Genomic DNA, 21,683 nt, shown 5'->3' with positions numbered 1-21,683 from the left:
GCAGAATCACATTCCAGCTCCACCCACACAATGACATCACTGCAGCAATTTGATAAAACACAGTTTTCTTAAAGGGACTCTCACATGACAGTAACCAGGGTCACAGTCAGGATATGGGGTAGAAAATTTAGGACAGAGATGAGGAGAAATGTCTTCACCCAGAGAGTGGTCGGCCTGTGGAATTCATTACCACAGGAAGTAGTCAAGGCCAAAATATTGTATGCTTTCAAGAAGCAGTTAGATGTAGCACTTGGGGCAAAGGGGATCAAAGGATATGGAGGGGAAGATGGGATTAGGCTATTGAGTTGAATGATCAATCATGATCATATTGAATGGCGGAGCAGGCTCAAAGTGCCGAAAGGCCTCCTCCTGCCCCTATTTTCTATTTTTCTATCACCCGCTGCTTCCTGACACTCAGCTGATTCTGGATCCAATTTGCCAAATTTCCTTGGATCCTATGGGTTCTTATCTTCGTGATCAGTCTCCCATGTGGAACATTATCAAAAGCCTTTCTGAAGCCCAAGTGTACTATGTCAAAAGCATTGCCCTCATTGATACATCTGGTCACACGTGTGTATCCTCTGTACAGAGCTCTGTAAGCTAATGTTTAAAATACTGAAGTCTGAGTTCAGAGATAGGTAGCAAACCACAAAGTGAGGTGCGGGGGGTTGAGCTGTGCGGCAGCTCTAGATTTTTCTTCTTTCAGGCAGCCAAGTCCGAGACTTGACAGAACCGGAGGCTCGCTGAATTGGGAGTGTGCTGTGAAGGAAGGAACTTTAAACAAAAATGGACACAGCATCATCCTCCAAACAGGTGCTAGAGAAAGTGTAACAGGAGCAGCATGCAGCCAGAGCTAGGTACCTGGGCAGGAGGTGGCAGGGGCACCACAGAAAACAGCAGGAAGTGGAAATAATAGTGAGCAAAGCATGTTATGCTCATGTAGGGTACCCCACAGGCTAACGGCAAGATGAACACTTTACTTTTAGAAACAATTAAAATTCGCAATTTACCATGACAAAATGGAGTCCAAGAGTCAAGTGACTTTCTTGTGCACACATATGGAACTCCTGGAAGCTGCAAGTAGATTGCTTGGATGTCAATGATGCGTTGGATTTACCATTGAAGAGATATTAGAATGCAACAGATCTCTCTTGTGGAGTTTTAAAAAAAATGTATTTGCAATGAAGGGGCAATTTAGTGCGGCCAATCCACCTACCCTGCACATCTTTAGGTTGCGCGGGTGAGACCCACGCTGACACGGGGAGAATGTGCAAACGCCACACGGACAGTGACCTGGGGCCGGGATCGAACCCGGATCCTCTGTGCCATGAGGCAGAAGTACTAACCACTGCACCATCATGCTGTCCAGTCTGCCCTCTCAGGGGAACGTGTCTGCAAAGGCAGCAATTTGATTCTCAGAGGTTGGGTCCGGTTGGAGACGAGCCATTCAAACCAGGAAAGAGGTCGAAGGTAGCCACATGGGGTACCGTGGCGGATATTTGCGCTGTGGGAATTCATCCCAGTTAAAATAAAAATAGAGAGGTCCCTCACCCTCCACATGCCGTGGGCGGAATTCTCCCCCCCATGCCAGGTGGGAGAATCGCCCGGGCGCCGCGCGGGTCCCGCCACCCCGTCCCGACGCCTACACGCGATTCTCCCACCCACCCCCAAACCGGCGCGGCGCGAATCACGGCTGGCCGCTGGGAGAATCGCCGCTTGCCGTTGGTAATGGCGAGCGGCGATTCTCTGGCCCGGATGGGCCGAGCGGCCTGCCCAAAACGACAGGTTCCCGCCGGCGCCATCCACACCTGGTCGTTGCCGGCGGGAACAGCGCTGGAACACTGTGGGGGGGGGGCGAGGGGGGTTCATGCACCGGGGGGGGGGCTCAAAAGGGGTCTGGACCGCGATCGGTGCCCACCGATCGGCGGGCCGGCCTCTCTGAAGGAGGATCTGTTTTCTTTCGCTGCCCTGCAAGATCCATCGGACATCTTCTTGCGGGGCGGCCGCGGGGAGAGCGGCAACCGCGCATGCGCGGGTGACGTCATTTACACGGCGCCGGTCGCGTCATTTACGCGGCGCCGCTTTTACGCAGCGCCAAGGCCCGGCGCACTTAAATGATGCGGCACCGCTCCTAGCCCCCTGGGGGCGGACTAATAGGGGGCTGGGAACGGCCTCCGATGCCGTAGTGAAACACTCCGGTTGTCACTCCGGCATCGGGACTTAGTCTCCCGATGGGAGAATTGCGCCCAGTATCTTTGCCATCTCATTCCCTATATGTCAGGCAATGATCCACCTCCCTCCCCCACCCGCCTCCAATGGCCCCTCGGCTCCCTATGCCAAAATATGCTCCCCAACCTCCTCCCATGTCCCCTTATGCCCCTGTGCCAAACTATGTCCCCACCAATCCCCCATGCCAAGATTTGGTAAAATACTGTTGATGTTCGAAATCTAAACGAGAAACAAAAAACCCTGGCAAAATTCAGCAGGTCTAACAGCATAGAACATAGAACGATACAGCGCAGTACAGGCCCTTCGGCCCACGATGTTGCACCAAAACAAAAGCCATCTAACCTACACTATGCCATTATCATCCATATGTTTATCCAATAAACTTTTAAATGCCCTCAATGTTGGCGAGTTCACTACTGTAGCAGGTAGGGCATTCCACGGCCTCACTACTCTTTGCGTAAAGAACCTACCTCTGACCTCTGTCCTATATCTATTACCCCTCAGTTTCAAGCTATGTCCCCTCGTGCCAGCCATTTCCATCCGCGGGAGAAGGCTCTCACTGTCCACCCTATCTAACCCCCTGATCATTTTGCATGCCTCTATTAAGTCTCCTCTTAACCTTCTTCTCTCCAACGAAAACAACCTCAAGTCCATCAGCCTTTCCTCATAAGATTTTCCCTCCATACCAGGCAACATCCTGGTAAATCTCCTCTGCACCCGCTCCAAAGCCTCCACGTCCTTCCTATAATGCGGTGACCAGAACTGTACGCAATACTCCAAATGCGGCCGTACCAGAGTTCTGTACTGCTGCAACATGACCTCCTGACTCCGGAACTCAATCCCTCTACCAATAAAGGCCAAAACTCCGTAGGCCTTCTTCACAACCCTATCAACCTGGGTGGCAACTTTCAGGGATCTATGTACATGGACACCTAGATCCCTCTGCTCATCCACACTTCCAAGAACTTTACCATTAGCCAAATATTCCGCATTCCTGTTATTCCTTCCAAAGTGAATCACCTCACGCTTCTCTACATTAAACTCCATTTGCCACCTCTCAGCCCAGCTCTGCAGCTTATCTATAACCCTCTGTAACCTGCTACATCCTTCCACACTATTGACAACACCACCGACTTTAGTTTCGTCTGCAAATTTACTCACCCACCCTTCTGCGCCTTCCTCTAGGTCATTGATAAAAATGACAAACAGCAACGGCCCCAGAACAGATCCTTGTGGTACTCCACTTGTAACTGAACTCCATTCTGAACATTTCCCATCAACCACCACCCTCTGTCTTCTTTCAGCTAGCCAATTTCTGATCCACATCTCTAAATCACCCTCAATCCCCAGCCTCCGTATTTTCTGCAATAGCCTACCGTGGGGAACCTTATCAAACGCTTTACTGAAATCCATATACACCACATCAACTGCTCTACCCTCGTCTACCTGTTCAGTCACCTTCTCAAAGAACTCGATAAGGTTTGTGAGGCATGACCTACCCTTCACAAAGCCATGCTGACTATCCCTGATCATATTATTCCTATCTAGATGATTATAAATCTTGTCTCTTATAATCCCCTCCAAGACTTTACCCACTACAGACGTGAGGCTCACCGGTCTATAGTTGCCGGGGCTGTCTCTGCTCCCCTTTTTGAACAAAGGGACCACATTTGCTATCCTCCAGTCCTCTGGCACTATTCCTGTAGCCAATGATGACATAAAAATCAAAGCCAAAGATCCAGCAATCTCTTCCCTGGCCTCCCAGAGAATCCTAGGATAAATCCCATCAGGACCCGGGGACTTATCTATTTTCAGCCTGTCCAGAATTGCCAACACCTCTTCCCTACGTACCTCAATGCCATCTATTCTATTAGCCTGGGTCTCAGCATTCTCCTCCACAACATTATCTTTTTCCTGAGTGAAAACTGACGAAAAATATTCATTTAGTATCTCGCCTATCTCTTCAGACTCCACACACAACTTCCCATCCCTGTCCTTGACTGGTCCTACTCTTTCCCTAGTCATTCGCTTATTCCTGACATACCTATAGAAAACTTTTGGGTTTACCTTGATCCTACCTGCCAAATACTTCTCATGTCCCCTCCTTGCTCGTCTTAGCTCTCTCTTTAGATCCTTCCTCGCTACCTTGTAACTATCCATCGCCCCAACTGAAACTTCACACCTCATCTTCACATAGGCCTCCTTCTTCCTCTTAACAAGAGATTCCACTTCTTTGGTAAACCACGGTTCCCTCGCTCGACGCCTTCCTCCCTGCCTGACCGGTACATACTTATCAAGAACACGCAGTAGCTGATCCTTGAACAAGCTCCACTTATCCAGTGTGTCCAACACTTGCAGCCTACTTCTCTACCTTATCCCCCCAAGTCACGTCTAATGGCATCATAATTGCCCTTCCCCAGCTATAACTCTTGCCCTGCGGTGTATACTTATCCCTTTCCATCATTAACGTAAACATCACCGAATTGTGGTCACTGTCCCCAAAGTGCTCTCCTACCTCCAAATCCAACACCTGGCCTGGTTCATTACCCAAAACCAAATCCAACGTGGCCTCGCCTCTTGTTGGCCTGTCAACATATTGTGTCAGGAAATCCTCCTGCACACACTGTACAAAAAACGACCCATCTAATGTACTCGAACTATATCTTTTCCAGTCAATATTTGGAAAGTTAAAGTCTCCCATAATAACTACCCTGTTACTTTCGCTCTTATCCAGGATCATCCTCGCCATCCTTTCCTCTACATCCCTAGAACTATTTGGAGGCCTATAGAAGACTCCCAACAGTGTGACCTCTCCTTTCATGTTTCTAACCTCAGCCCATACTACCTCGGAAGATGAGTCCCCATCTAGCATCCTCTCCGCCACCGTAATACTGCTCTTGACTAGAAGCGCCACACCTCCCCCTCTTTTGCCTCCTTCTCTGAGCTTACTAAAACACCTAAACCCCGGAACCTGCAACATCCATTCCTGACCCTGCTCTATCCATGTCTCCGAAATGGCCACAACATCGAAGTCCCAGGTACCAACCCATGCTGCCAGTACCCCTACCTTATTTCGTATACTCCTGGCATTGAAGTAGACACACTTCAAACCACCTACCTGAACACTGGCCCCCTCCTACAAAGTCAAATCTGTGCTCCTGACCTCTATACTCTCATTCGCCCTTACCCTAAAACTACAATCCAGGTTCCCATGCCCCTGCTGCATTCGTTTAAACCCCCCAAAGAGCACTAACAAATCTCCCCCCCAGGATATTTGTGCCCCTCAGGTTCAGATGTAGACCATCCTGTCTGTAGAGGTCCCACCTTCCCCAGAAAGAGCCCCAGTTATCCAGAAATCTGAATCCCTCCCGCCTGCACCATCCCTGTAGCCACGTGTTTAATTGCTCTCTCTCCCTATTCCTCATCTCACTATCACATGGCACGGGCAACAACCCAGAGATAACAACTCTGTTTGTTCTAGTTCTGAGCTTCCATCCTAGCTCCCTGAAAGCCTGCCTGACATCCTTGTCCCCTTTCCTACCTATGTCGTTAGTGCCAATGTGGACCACGACTTGGGGATGCTCCCCCTCCCCCCTAAGGACCCGGAAAACACGATCCGAGACATCACGTACCCTTGCACCTGGGAGGCAACATACCAAACGTGAGTCTCTCACGCTCCCACAAAATCTCCTATCTGTGCCCCTGACTATCGAGTCCCCAATTACTAATGCTCTGCTCCTCTCCCCCCTTCCCTTCTGAGCAACAGGGACAGACTCCGTGCCAGAGGCCCATACCCCAGCATCTGTGGGGAGAGAAACGGAGTTAATGTTTCGAGTCCATCTGACTCTTCTTTAGATTCACATGGACTCCTTTCACTCATGCCCAATAGAAATGTCAATCAGCCAACCCCTTTCAAAGCATCAATAAAAAACTGTAGGCACTTGAAATATTTGAACCATTAAATAAACATTGTGAAATTGGCAGCTGAGATCAGGGAGCCAGAGCTGTTAATCAGCAATGTTTATCCTGGGACTCAGTTGTTTCGTCTGAATAATGAATTTTTGGGCTCTCAACCAAGCCTCTTGACACACCTGTCACAAACCTTTCAGCCAAGACCTCTAATTCATGGTTTGTAACCAATGGTCAAAGGATACCCCTAATGGGAGTGGCTGCTCACTCCTTTTTGGTGACTGAAGACAGGGCTCAATGTCGCTACAACATCAGCCATATGCAGACGAGGACCATGATCAAGCACTCTATTGGCTGGTTAATGATTCAGTTCAGATCCTTGACCACTTGGTAGGAGTACTCCACTACTTGTCTGCAAAGGTGTCAAGGATATTGGTGATTGGCTGCATGATCCATAATATGGCTGAAATGAGGGGAATTAGGATGAACTGGCCAGAGGCTGGCAAAGGTACCATCTCAATGGAAGATGAGAAAATGTTCTAGGAGCACCCTGTTACCCTTAATGGAGATGCCAGGTAAGTGAAAGGTGACAATGGGAGGAGACATCCAAAGTGTGAAAGAAAGGCCCTTCTGGACATGAATGGCCACACCCTTCAAGCTCATGCTGCCACGGAGAGAAGGATTACTGGCTACAGTCGCCATTGCTACTGGGAAGAACTTGATTCTTCATCATTGCTGAAAAAAGTCACATACTGTCAAAGCTTTTCATCTTGCACTCATCTGGAGAAAATTACAAGAACACCAAATCTTTGGTTTGCTTGTTCACATCTTTGTCCTATGCAAGCAGGAAGAACCTGTCAATTTATTGCACCTTTTAACTAAACAAAAGTTTGGGGAACGGCCATTCCTTGGTTCATTCCCCACAGCAATCCCTGACCAACCAGAGTTGATCTAACTGGCTTGAATTCAAATAAAAGCTTGGCAGTTAACTGTTTCCTTGTGCAGTCTCCATGGCAATGCTTCTACCAATAAAAGTGTATTTTCCAACCAATCTTCGCATGCAGCATAAACTGTTGTTCCCTTTGAGATTTGGTATTCTTGAGAATCTGCCCTGATGAGTGCAAGATGAAAAGCTTCAACAACATGTCTCTTTTTCCAGCAACATTCAAGTTCTCTACTACTAAGCAACTCTCTGCTGCTTTACGTTTCCCTGGTAATTCTAGCTAACATCCTACAATGAGAAACCACCACATCCATCACATAAAGTACAGAGTGTATTTACAAGGTGAATAAAATTAACTGGTAACACTGAGATTAATTGTCACCATTGTTAACTGTTAATGATTAAAGCCAAGTGGCACTTGCCAGTTGCAAACAGTGCTACGTAGTCGCACATAGATTCAGACTGCTCTGGCTATATATCATTGAGGAGAGTGACAGCCTGCCTCATCATGCAAGGGTGCATTGAGGGCCTACCTGAGACTGCAGGCCCTGGTCAGTGGTTCCTGCATTGCAGATAAGGGCTCCAGTGGAGGGGCAAGGGAAGCATAGAACATGAGAGTACTGACTGCAGAGCTCTCATCCTCCTCAACCCACCTCCACAGCAATGGGTTGTCATTAGGTGGGTTGGTTGGGGATGGCTCCTGGGGGGAGCAGGCTTCTCTTTCAGCCACGTGCATGAACATCTTGTTCTGGGTACGCAGATCCTTGCATATTCTTTGAGGATCAGCACTCGTACTCTGAAAAACCTGCTGCAGGCTACTGAGTGAACCATGTAATCTTTGCAGGGCATCACGTTCCTATTGCATACACTGGATGTGATGCTGCATGTAGCTATCCATGAAATTGGCCATTCTCTTATGGATGGAGCTCATATGATCAAACCTCAAGACATGGTCAAGCACATCACCGTATGTGAGCTCAAATTGCCTCAGGAAACTCTGCCAGATATCCGTTGCTGCTCCAAAAGGTGACTTCTGAGGCCCTCTCATTGCAGCATCATTATGACTGCCTTTCTTTCTGTGAGGGGAACTGTCCACAGGTGCCTGTGACTCAGATACAGCCTCTTGCATTCAGGTGTAATGCCCTCCACACCTCAAGCCCTGACTCAAATGCGTGCAATATTCCACCAACGTGCTAGTTTCTGTGTTGTGGGCTGCTCAGATGTGATGGTGGTTCCTCAGCCAACTCTTCCTCCTCCTAATGCCCAAGGGATGATCTGGCTTGGTGAGGTGGTGCTGGGGCAGCGAAACCGGTGTGATCTGTGTGTGACACAAAAGGACATATTGAGAGCATGTATGGCTTTTGATATATGCCTTCAAACATCCCAATGGAACTCTTAGTCCACTGTTCCTACTCCTCAATGAACTAGAAATCTGCTTTGTGTTCCAAAACAGTTAATTTCTAGTTCAACTCTGCCATTAACATCATATTCAAATGTGCCTCTAATGCCACCTTTGACACCTGCTACGAGTGATTCACCCTCCTCAATTCTGAGCTCATCGGGCACCCTGGTAATCTCCATTGCCATTTTAATGACAAGAGGTGATTCAGGCATGCTGAGCCACCCCCAATCTGGGTCATCTCTTTGGAATTGTGAGTTCTCTTTTACAAGTACAAAATAGAGGGGGATGTAAGGCCCTTCTGTCCTACATTCAGGCTTGAAACTCATCAATGCAGTGGGCATTCATATGTCATCCATAACTACCTTGATCTACAAGATGTCACACAACTGTCCATATTAGAAAAGTACATGGCAAGTGTTTTCCAGCTACTGTCATGCAGCTGATAACCATCATAGTGCCATCCATCTGCATCTACTAAACAACTCACCTTGCCAGAGCGCAGCAGGTTGTAGAACTGCATGTGGCATTGTATCCATGGTACTCCCATGTTGCGCTCACAGTGGCTGTTATTATCTGCCATGCTGTCTTGCTAACACTCAGGGGGTTCCTCCTTTCTCTTGGTGCAAAATATCTCTCTAGCTTTGCAACTCGTGGACAAGAAACCTGAGATGTTGGTCACAAAATTGGGGTGTTGTCGCTCCTTCAGCTTCTGGAGCGGTCCTCCTTTACGATATTCTGGCATCACAATGAAGAAAGTACATGGGTAAATCAGGTGTTTTGTTTCGTTCAGTACATCACATCATCAGTGTCCATTCACATGTTGGGAACTGATAATTTGTTGTACACAGACTGATTTTGCTGGGGGAGAATGCACTGTGCGGATGCCAACATGACATGTGCACTCCAGCTCTGAGTCAAACGCATCTGCGATGACAGTTTTCCATTGTGATGGTAATGGACAGGGCACATTTGGGTGCCCATAATTAGATTTATGGGAAGCAAAAGGGTAAGAGGTCTATAAATCATAGATCATTATGCTGAAATCATTTACTGCAAAACAACAGGGCCTGCTAAAATCTGTCACGATGCAGCCAGATGGATGGCTGTGTCTTGTTAAGCTTTGCCAATATTAAGTGACTGTTATGTGGTCCTTGATTAGACTGGTCAATAGGCAGCACTAAAATCTATACTTTGCTATGGAAGGCCCATGGTGGGCTAACACTATGAATGAAACTAACCAGGTGGCCAACAATTACAGTTTTTACTCACTTGACTGCTGACAGACTTACCCAACAACGAACCTTCAAGAGTTCTGCAGTTTCCCCACTCACAGAAAAATGGGGTCCTGGACAGCCATTTTACTCAGGCCTGAGACTTGATCCACCTTCCTCATCATTTAGTTCCGTCTCCTCCTCTGAACTGGTTTGGGGTTGGTGAGCATGACTCAATCGTGGCCCTGCCTCGCTGTAATAAAAATTGTTCATGCGGGAGGGCAGGGGGAGAATCTCCATGGAGATGCGTCTTCCCGACTCTACTTTCCCACCTCATAAGCAAAAATCTGGCCCGTGTCTTTCACAGGCGCCCTTGTGTGCTTTTCCAATCTTTCAACAGGCAGATTTAGGGAGATGAAGTCGAATATTTATTTTGCAATAATTAAGTGAACATGCAAAAAACGAGATGTCACACACCACCATCATCACTGAATGCCTAACAGCCACTTTCACATACCATCTCATGTAAGATTCTATACAAATGGGGGCACAGACAGCAGAGCTAGCTGACGAGGAAAGGGATCCTCCCACCAAACACCAGACATTAGCCCGCATGTTAACATAAACAACGGACAAAAAGGAATCAGAAATCACCCATAGTCACTATTAACACATACAGTCCCACTCCCCACCCCCCCTCATCCCCAATGTTCGATGTGATCCAATTCTCGAAAGTGCATAATGAATAATGACCATGAATTGTACAACCCCTCCATCCTTCCCCTCAGTTCAAATTTGACCTTTTCAAGTGTCAAGAATTCCCGCAGGTAACCCCGCCACGCCAGGGTGGAGAGGTTGATCTCCACCTAAACAGGATCCGGCTTCGGGCGAACAACGAGGCGAAGGCTACAACATCTGCCTCCTCGTCCGTTTATAACCCCGGCTGATATATTCGACACCCCGAATATGGCCTCCCGAGGGCCCGGGTCCAGTTTCACGTGCACCACTTTCGAGATTACCCTAAACACCTCCTTACAGTAATCCTCCAGCTTTGGACAGGACCAAAACATATGAACGTGATTTTTTTTTGGGGGGGGGGGGGGGGGGGGCGCGCCCGCAACATTCACACACATCTTCTACCTGCTCATAGAGCCGGCTCAACCTCGCCCTTGTAAGGTGTGCTCTGTACACCATCTTCAGCTGTATCAGCTCCAACCTCCAACACGAGGTGGAGGCGTTCAACCTCCGGAGCACCTCACACCAGAAGCCCTCCTCCATACCCTCTCCCAACTCTTTCTCCCACTTTGCCTTGATCCCATCTAGCGGCACCTTCTCCTCCTCCAAAATAGCCCCGTAAACCGCCGATGCTACCCCCTTCTCCAGTCCCCCTATCGTCAGCACCTCCTCCAGCAATGTGGAAGCCGGCTCTACTGGGAAGTTCTGTATCTCCTTTCTGGCAGTCTCGAACCTGCATGCATCTAAATATTTCCCCCTGCTCCAGCCCATACTTCGCTCCCAGCTCCTTCAATCCCGTAAAACGACCCCCAAGAAACAAATCTTTTCGCGTCCTAATTCCTTTCTCCTCCCATCTCCGAAAATTTCCATCTGACTTCCCTGGCTCAAATCTATGGTTCCCCCGAATTGGCATTGACCCTGCCCCCAACCCGAAGTGCTGTCGTAACTGCCTCCAAATTCTCAACGAAGCTATTACTACCGGACTCCCGAGAATCTTCCCAGGGCTGCAACTACAATTTTTAATGGCCAACATGTAATGCTGTCAGGTTTGGGTTACAGTTAATTGACTCTCATGCCTGCTGGCCATGTTATCTTGTTACGGTGTTCATGGCTGAATACTACTCTGTTATTCGTTTCCACTCCCCACATGTATGACGCTGAGCAATGGCAATTTTTTGCACCTGGTTTTGAAAGGTTTGCAAGATGGCACTGTGCCTGTGTATGCCAGGCTTCATGCTGGCCTCTTACATGTGACAATATTAGTTCACTCCTGAAGGCCTGGCTAGCGTGGCCCGATGGAATCCGTGTTAGATCTCAGAAGGACAATCGACATAGATCTCAAAACATTTCTTCGGGCACTATTTACCAGCCACGTGCTGTTGGAATCGGGATGAGATGTGGCCGGTAGATCCTGGGAGAAGCCAGGCTGGCAGTGGCAAAATGCTCAGGTGGCATTTTGCACGTGCCAGGGATTGGGCCTTGGGGTGCCCTGTCGTATGAGGTGGTGTGCGGGGGAGCGCGAGGACCCCCAACAGGTGCGTTAGGGGGGGTCCAGTGGTCACGTCGGGAGTTGAGAGCGCGGGACGTGATCTCGTCCAATCGGAGCTCTTCAGTGCAGGAAATGCGAGGGAGCGGTCTCATCAGGGCATTCCCTGTTGTGGCTCAAAAAATAAATAAGATACCTACAACCGCCGGGAACGGCCCCTCCAATACTGCGCAGAATGGACTGTGTTTTCTTTTCTGTTAGATCGTGCCCAGTATGTTAGGTATCCTCATGCGTATCGTACTTCAGTAGACAGAAATTGTGGATGACTGAAATAAGATGATTGCGATGCTCCTGCACATCTTCTGACGCCCTCCAATATTGACAAACATTGAAACAGAGCTAAAGGACAAAATATTAGGTCTGGTGATGAAAAGGCATGTCTTAAAAGAGGGGAGCACAGAAGTTTAGTAAGGGAATTCCAGGTCTTTGGTTCAAGACAGCGGAATGCACAGTCGTAGGTGATATTGTGAAGGAAGCGGGAATGGACAAGAGGACTATGGAGAATGATAGGTCTGGCCCAAGAGTTATAACTCTTAATTGGGGCAAGGCCAATTTTGATGGTATCAGACAGGAACTTGCAGAGGTAGATTGGGGGAGACTGTTGGCAGGCAAAGGGACGGCTGGTAAATGGGAGGCTTTTAAAAATGTGTTAACCAGGGTGCAGGGTAAGCACATTCCCTTTAGAGTGAAGGGCAAGGCTGGTAGAAGTAGGGAACCCTGGATGACTCGAGATATTGAGACTCTGGTCAAAAAGAAGGAGGAGGCATATGGCGTACATAAACAACTGGGATCAAGTGGATCCCTTGAAGAGTATAGAGATTGTCGAAATAGAGTTAAGAGGGAAATCAGGAGGGCAAAAAGGGGACATGAAATTGCTTTGGCAAATAATGCAAAGGAGAATCCAAAGAGCTTCTACAGATACATAAAGGGAAAAAGAGTAACTAGGGACAGAGTAGGGCCTCTTAAGGATCAACAAGGACATCTATGTGCAGAGCCACAAGAGTTGGGTGAGATCCTGAATGAATATTTCTCATCGGTATTCACGGTGGAGAAAGGCATGGATGTTAGGAAACTAAGGGAAATAAATAGTGATGTCTTGAGAAGTGTGCATATTACAGAGGAGGAGGTGCTGGAAGTCTTAAAGCGCATCAAGGTAGATAAATCCCCGGGACCTGATGAAATGTATCCCAGGATGTTGTGGGAGGCTAGGGAAGAAATTGCGGGTCCCCTAACAGGGATATTTGAATCATCGGCAGCCACAGGCGAGGTGCCTGAAGATTGGAGAGTAGCGAATGTTGTGCCCTTGTTTAAGAAGGGCAGCAGGGAAAAGCCTGGGAACTACAGACCGGTGAGCCTAACGTCTGTAGTAGGTAAGTTGCTAGAAGGTATTCTGAGAGACAGGATCTACAAGCATTTAGAGAGGCAAGGACTGATTCGGGGCAGTCAGCATGGCTTTGTGCATGGAAAATCATGTCTCACAAATTTGATTGAGTTTTTTGAGGGGGTGACCAAGAAGGTAGATGAGGGCAGTGCAGTAGACGTTGTCTACATGGACTTTAGCAAAGCCTTTGACAAGGTACCGCATGGTAGGTTGTTGCAGAAGGTTAAAGCTCACGGGATCCAGGGTGAGGTTGCCAATTAGATTCAAAATTGGCTGGACGACAGAAGACAGAGGGTGGTTGTAGAGGGTTGTTTTTCAAACTGGAGGCCTGTGACCAGTGGTGTGCCTCAGGGATCGGTGCTGGGTCCACTGTTATTTGTGATTTATATTAATGATTTGGATGAGAATTTAGGAGGCATGGTTAGTAAGTTTGCAGATGACACCAAGATTGGTGGCACAGTGGATAGTGAAGAAGGTTATCTAGGATTGCAACGGGATCTTGATCAATTAGGCCAGTGGGCCGACGAATGGCAGATGGAGTTTAATTTAGATAAATGTGAGGTGATGTATTTTGGAAGATCGAATCAGGCCAGGACCTACTCAGTTAATGGTATGGCGTTGGGGAGAGTTATAGAACAAAGAGATCTAGGAGTACAGGTTCATAGCTCCTTGAAGGTGGAGTCGCAGGTGGACAGGGTGGTGAAGGCGGCATTCGGCATGCTTGGTTTCATTGGTCAGAACATTGAATACAGGAGTTGGGACGTCTTGTTGAAGTTGTACAAGACATTGGTACGGCCATACTTGGAATACTGTGTGCAGTTCTGGTCACCCTATTATAGAAAGGATATTATTAAACTAGAAAGAGTGCAGAAAAGATTTACTAGGATGTTACCGGGACTTGATGGTTTGAGTTATAAGGAGAGGCTGGATAGACTGGGACTTTTTTCCCTGGAGCATAGGAGGCTTAGGGGTGATCTTATAGAGGTCTATAAAATAATGAGGGGTATAGATAAGGTAGATAGTCAACATCTTTTCCCAAAGGTAGGGGAGTCTAAAACTAGAGGGCATAGGTTTAAGGTGAGAGGGGAGAGATTCAGAAGGGCCCAGAGGGGCAATTTCTTCACTCAGAGGGTAGTGAGTGTCTGGAATGTGCTGCCAGAGGTAGTAGTAGAGGTGGGTACAATTGTGTCTTTTAAAAAGCATTTAGATAGTTACATGGGTAAGATGGGTATAGAGGGTTATGGGCCAAGTGCGGGCAACTGGGACTAGCTTAATGGTAAAAACTGGGCGGCATGGACTGGTTGGGCCGAAGGGCCTGTTTCCATGCTGTAAACTTCTATGATTCTATGATTCTAAGACAGAATGAAATATTACAGAATGTTCAGAAGATCGTAGGACTGGCGAACGGACTGGGATAAAGGAGGGAGTGAAGCCATGGAGCAATTTGAACACGAGGATGAGACTTTTTTCATCAAGACAGGTGGACCAGGAACCAACATACATTAAGCAAGGGATGATGTGTCAATGGGACTTGGTGGGTTAGTTTATGGGTAGCAGAGTTTTTGATGAAATCTAGTCTGGAGAGGGATGAAGATGAGAGGCCAACCAGCTAAGCTCGAGTTTGAAGGTATCGGAAACATGGGCGAGTGTTTTAGCAGCAGATGGCTGAAGCAGGCTTGTCTCTTTGCAAAGATATGCAGAGGGAAAGGTAGTATTGAGGAAGCAGGGGGGCTGCAGACGGACTTGGACAGGCTCGGAGAGTGGGCAAAGTAGTGGCAGATTGAATACAATTTGGAAAAGTGTGAGGTTATGTACTTTGGAAGGAAGAATAGAGGCATAGATTAATTTCCAAATGGGAAATGGCTTAGGAAATCAGAAGCACAGAGGGACTTAGGAGTCCTAATTCAAGATGCTCTTAAGTTTAACGTTCAGGTTCAGCCGGCAGTGAGGAAGACAAATGCGATGTTAGCATTCATATCAAGAGGGTTAGATTACAAGAGCAGAGATGTACTTCTGAGGCTGTATAAGGCTCTGGTCAGACCCCATTTGGATTATTGTGAGCAATTTTGGACCCCGTATTGAAAGAAAGATGTGCTGGCCATGGAAAGGGTCCAGAGGATGTTCACAAGAACCTGGAATGAAGAGCTTACCATATGAGGAGCAGTTGAGGACTCTGGGTCTGTACCCATTGGAGTTTAGAAGGATATGGGGGGATTTTATTGAAACTTACAGGATATGAAGAGGCCTAGATAGAGTGGATGTGGAGAGGATGTTTCCACTCGCAGGAGAAACTAGAACGCGAGACCACAGCCTCAGACTGAAGGGACAATCCTTCAAAACTGAGATGAGGAGTAATTTCTTCAGCAGAGGGTGGTGAATCTGTGGAACTCTTTGCCGCAGAAGGCTGTGGAGGGCAAATCACTGAGTGTCTTTAAGACAGAGACAGATAGGTTCTTGATTAATAAGGGGATCAGGGGTATTAGGGAGAAGGCAGGATAATGGGGATGAAAAACATACCAGCCATCATTGAATGACGGCGCAGACTCGATGGGCCGAAGGGCCTAATTCTGCTCCTGTGTCTTATGGTCTTTGGAATCTGAGTTTGTAGTCATCCAGAACTCAAACCCATGTGTAAAGTTCATTCACTACCAAAAAGTTCCATGTACTGCACAGATTACAACGATTATACATTATGATCAGAGAAAAATCTCAATATATAAAAAAAACAAAGTAGGAATTGCTGCTAAATTAATCCTAAAATTGATTATAAGACAGGACTCATAATACAATGCAGAATGCTATGCTTTCCAATTTGAAATAACTTAAAAAAGTGAAAAAAGTTTTAATTAGAATGAAATAGCCAGTCAGAATCTAAATTCCCCCGAGTGAGAACTTCCAATATTTTAGACAAGCCTTCTATTTTAGGGGTGGAATGTGAGAACATCACCAATAAAATATAGTTCCATAACTGCAGGTATTTGTTATTTAATGGGCTGTTAAATATATTATATGACTACTGCACAAAAAAGTGAAAAAATAAAAGTCAATTCAACATTTGAAAGTGTAGTACTACAGCAACACCAGACCTTGCATTCACGGTCCTTGGATTCCTGCATATTTCTAAAAGCAATCCTGTGGGCATCCTCCAAAGATGCCAGTCTGCGTTTATGCTCGTCTTCCATCCCCTCTATTTGCTGTGTAAGCCGCTGTCTCTCACGGTTGAACTGGCACTGTAGTTTTTGCAAGGAATCTTGCGACTGGGATAGCTGCATTTCGAGGCTTTGTTTCAATAAGGAGATCTACAGCAGACACAATTTAATATTGAAACAGGAATTAAAGATAGCAATATTTGTAAATCAAATATAAAGACAGTAACTAAATTATGCTGGATTCAGATAGGTTAAATACATTCATACATTTAACCTCAAGACATGGAATGGAGATTCTCCTTGCAGATCAAAAGCAATGAAAATGGCTCATGGATTTTGGAACAATAACGTTCATTGCACTACACAGGAGGCCGTGTATGCAAGCATTCTCTGCAGTTCAGCAATTTGAGAAAAGTCATTCTTGAAGCTGAATTGTTCACACATTTAATTTTTTAGATTAAGAACTGTAAAAAACAATTGTGCAAAAGTGGAGTGCAGTTTTGAGAATATAAGGTTTAATTTTCCAACTTCACACTTGGCATTTCCCAGCCAGAGGGCTGGATTTTCCCACTGAAGGCAGGAAACGTGATGTGGGTTTGATTCTGAGTAGCGAGTCATGAATTGTATCTTTTATAGGTAGGACCCAAGAGACAGATCTGTCACCAATCAATGGTTGCGGGGAAGGGGAGTAAATGGAGGTGGAACACCAGGGAGATTGGCCAAATCATTACATTGACTGCCATCTGTGCATGGTATTAAAAAATAAAAGATGGGGGGGGGGATGTGAAAAAAAATCCCACAGTGAGGACATTTAACCGCATGTTTCCCAGCACTTACAGCGCTGAGAAACACCCCGCTTTCGAACACATCCGGCCAGATACGGGGTCTCAGTGGGGAATGCACACTAAGGCCACACAGCCCTATTTTCTGCACTGAGGAGCTCCGTTTGCCGGAACTCCTCAGTGCAGCAAGAGATCGGCCCGATCCCAATGCGCGTAAAATGCCAGCTTGGCACTTTGGCAGTACCAACCTGGTACCCTGGTAGTGCCCCTGCCAGTTAGCAGTGCAATGCTGGCACCCAAATGGCATTGCCAGGGTCCCCATGTGGCACCAGCAGTGCCAGGATACCACCCTGCCCAAAGGGCATGCACCTGGTGGCTTCCGATCTCCTGGGAGACCCTCACGAGTGCCGTTCCATCTGGTCTCCATTTGTGGAGACCAGTACTGAACAGCACTCACCCGAGGTGAAGGAGATAGATCCCAACGCCTTGGGTATACCGGGAAACTGCATATTAAAGCGAGACCAGCTCTTGCTCTAACATGCAGATTTGCCAAAAGGTGATGCGGGAGTCACATCGCAACATCTTGCGAGATTGCATTAGATCTCACGAGATTTTGCGAGCCAGGTAGATCTCGGGAGCGGGGTCTCCCGGCTTCTATTGGCCACATTGAGCTGCGACGCGCTGCTTTTGGGACGCAGTGTGGCCGTTTTACCGCGCCTGGGATCTTCATCTTCAAAGTGGCCAGAACAAATCGATAGTGGGGAACAGGGAGAAGACAAGGAAAGGTTGGTTATTAACATTTATTACTTTATAGTAATTTATAAAAAAACTTTCATATATTGACATTAAATAAACCAATTTCAGTGCTGTTGCCTCTCTTCCTGCCAGGCTGCAGGTGGTCAGATTCAGAAACCTCCCAACAGCCATCCACTCCCACGAAAAACAGAAGAGGTCAGAAGGCAAGCTCATTTGGGCACTTCTATGACCTCAAGCTGCCGAATTAATGAGGAGGTTGAATTTACACTCCTGCCTGCCTCTTATTCTTCCCCTTTCCTGTCCTCAGGAAAATTGCCAGAATCGGGAAGGGAGGTGGCAGACTGACATGCAGATCGCTGCGTCATTTTCTTTTGCTAATATACCTCATTTCATCTTTATTTGGATAGGAAAATCCAGCCCAAAGTGTTATATATTTTTTGCCCATAGACAGTTATCCTCAATGTGCAATAACAGTTCATGCTCCTGACAAGCAAGATTCCATGAAAAAAGTGAAAAATAGGAAAATTATTCTATGTGGATGACGTAGTGTGACATAGTTAGAGCACCAATAAATAGCATTAAAGATGTAGTTTAGATTTCATTGCTGCAATCGTTAAAAATTCTGGATTTCCCTCATACTAATTTTTTGTCTTATTTTTTCCCTTATCTTGATTCAGAAAGAATGATATTGCATAGTCTGTATCCACAGGCATTGGATAGAAAATCTGAAAAGCTACCACATAACCATTGCAAGTTAATTGTCTTGGCGAAACAGAAACAAGGTACCTTACTAAATGTCTTGATTACAATCCTATTATATTGAATGTCTGTAGATCACTGACAAAAAACTAACATGAATATATATTATAAATTACCTGTAAACATTAAATTCAAATGACATCACGCATAAGTGATAGTTTGCTTTCTATCAAATGACTTCCTTCTCATGCACACATACAAAGTCTACCAGCACAATATTTCATGCATAGAGAGTTGGTGGGCATATTAAAATACAATTGGTTTAACTTCTGGAGTTGAATATGGAGGAAAGCTGATAAGCCACATTGATGTATAAGAGAATATTGAACCTCCTCATTTTGTATTCATTTTTAATTATGAAATTTCAACTTCACATTGCTTTAGAACTTAGGCAATAAAATAATCTCATTACATTAGGGTTCTTTCTTGGTCCTAAATAAACTCTACCCAATGGGCCACCATTCTTACTAATGGGAGAGAATCTTTCCTTAAGAAAGTCCTGAACGATTCTCCTACCTGCAGGGGGCTGGTAGGGCCCCGGAGTGCTCCTTGCAGCTCTGGCTGCGGATACGGGGCCATGCATTTCCGGTTGGGAGTCCGCGCATGCGCACGGCGGCGGCCTGCAGAGGCCATCCCCTGGGACATGGCCGACTCGGACCGCGGAGCGGCATCAAAAATGTAGGCCCCCCCAGGATCGCGTGCGCCTGCGGGTCCGTAACGCCCGATCGCTCCCCTGGCCGCCAATGGGACCCCCCCGCCCGGTGATCGATCCCCACACCCCCCCACCAGTGCGGCTGCAGACTGAGTCGGCAGCCACCACCCGAGGTTCCTGACGGCCGATAGGAGAATGCTGGGGGGGAGGGGGGGGGGGGCCTATGTCAATGGCCCCCTACCCGTGCCACGTAGTTCGCGCGTGAGAGACTCCCGAGCGATTCTCTGGGGACCAGAGAATCACGGGAGCGGCGCCGGTCCCGATGTGCGGATAAACAGCCATTCTCCGCCTCCGCGCCGAACGCAATTTTGGAGCAGAGAATCCAGCCTAGGATCTATTTAATTACAACCTAATTCTATATATTAAGAAAACTGACATCTCTATATTATCATGGCTTTGTAAAGTCACATAAGAATGGAAAAACGGACTAGGTGCAGCACTAATCTTTTTACTGGGACAGAACATGAAATCCTTTTGAAGAAGTGGGAAGCAGAAACAGTTGTACACAAGATGTCTGTTCCCAACGAGTGTTCATGTAGAATTTTTTTGGTCATAAAACACAATAAGGGAAGACTAATAAATATTCCCTTTTGCAACACCTGGGATTATATGACCATTCAAATGAAATAAAAGTACCTTTTAAAAAATAATGTTATTTCTTCATATGCTGGGCATTGTCTTTTAAGAATAAATTTCACAATTTTGGATCTTTTTACCTCTTGGTTAAATCTTTTCTGTAAGTTAATGCAGTTCATGTTATGATAAATGAGAGCAATTCAAAAAATGCAAACATGCAACAATCACACACAGATATACATATATATCATATACATATATGTGTATATATACTACAGGCAAGATGGGTTCTGCATTATTTTAAGACTGCTTTTTAAATTTCTCATATTATAAAACAAACGGACTATTTTTCCAAGATAGAGTAGTTCAAAGAAATTATGCTTTAAAATGCAGAGATCGAGTAATGCAAGCATGCCACGCCTACATGTTAGGTATCAGGCAGGATGAAAATTGCATCTCACTTACATTACTGATAGATTTTTGTAAAGCCTCACCTAGAAAGTGGCGCTATAAAAAAAAGATCACAGGAATAAAAAAAAACTTTCAGAATCTAATTGTGAAAATAAGAAACAAAATTTGGAGTAAAAATGGAAAGAAGATACAATTGTTTATTATGAACAGTGTGATAATATTGTCACACAGTTAAAAAGATATGGTTAAGATGAGGTATTCAATATTTGCATAGTCAGGCTGAATTCTATAAGAACTGTATCAACAACTGCTTCAGGTTGTCAAAGTATTTTATTTATACAAGATTCAAGCAGTGTATAAGTCAAAAGCCACATAAAAAGTTATTTTTTGAATATGAAAAAGGCATTGAAAAACACAAAAGACTTCTGTTATATTAGGTTTTTTTTATGTCCTTGGATGCGGTCAAATCAGTTAAAGCATGCATTGCAAAAATATTCAGAAGTGTTTGTTAACAACACAGAAGCAATGCAGCAAAGAAATTCTGCTCCCTTCGTTCAACATTTATTTTGCTTTGAAAAGTCTTTGGGGAAGTGCAGTGATCAAAGCAAAGGGCATATTTTATCCCCCCCATGTACAGTTAGCATTAAGTGCTCCTGGACGATAACATGCAGATTAAAGTTCCTTCTGAATTATATGATCAATGAATCATAATGCAGTCTCAAAAGTGTGCCATTTTCAAAGTAATGCTGCAATCTTTCACACTAGCTAACATATGGCCTCTGAGGGGGGCTACCCAATTAATTCTAGGCAGTTTTAGTCATGGCTAAATTGCAAAACTGCTCAGATCCGCTTTACTTCATACCTTTCATACAAAGCTCATTACAGAAGTCTGAATTTGAAATATTTTCACAAGAGATTAAATTTTGTTGTTGTTTGAGGGGTTTTCCTGATCATCTTTGATGCCTGGTTCTGAACTACCCCATATCAGCTGCTGCCTTTGATATAATAGAGTGAGACTGTGTAGTTGCTGGAGTTGGCTAAAGTGGCAGCCTCAGGCATTTAAACCTCCATCAAGCCCACAAGCCTTCTAAATTTTCCAGAAACAAATTGTATAGACAAGTTCCAATATTCATAAGGAGCAAGAGAAAGAAAAATGTAAACAAAACCTTTCAAAAAGAATTA

The 21,683-nt window shown here is 45.9% G+C and overlaps 1 protein-coding gene across 18 annotated transcripts in view; it reads right to left on the bottom strand.

The window, feature by feature from the left end:
• The window catches only part of fam184ab (family with sequence similarity 184 member Ab), a 316,427-nt gene that overhangs the window by 85,383 nt on the left and 209,361 nt on the right, over window positions 1-21,683 (bottom strand). For 14 of the 18 annotated variants that reach the window (XR_011940729.1, XR_011940730.1, XR_011940731.1 and 11 more), the window contains exons 10-11: window positions 20,556-20,597; window positions 16,443-16,655 (exon numbers count right to left, since the gene is read on the bottom strand). Coding sequence is in view for 12 of the 18 variants with exons in the window: in XM_072499372.1 (XP_072355473.1) it covers window positions 16,443-16,655; window positions 20,556-20,597 (255 nt within the window). In the remaining 6 variants the exon portion in view is untranslated. The remainder of the gene's footprint in view (window positions 1-16,442; window positions 16,656-20,555; window positions 20,598-21,683) is intronic. The other 4 variants (XM_072499370.1, XM_072499378.1, XM_072499380.1 and 1 more) reach the window with 1 other exon arrangement.

This window comes from Scyliorhinus torazame, chromosome 4 (assembly GCF_047496885.1).
Source record: "Scyliorhinus torazame isolate Kashiwa2021f chromosome 4, sScyTor2.1, whole genome shotgun sequence".
NCBI lineage: Eukaryota > Metazoa > Chordata > Chondrichthyes > Carcharhiniformes > Scyliorhinidae > Scyliorhinus > Scyliorhinus torazame.
The sequence above is the reverse complement of the archived record's forward strand: the minus strand, read 5'-3'. Positions and strand labels throughout refer to the sequence as shown.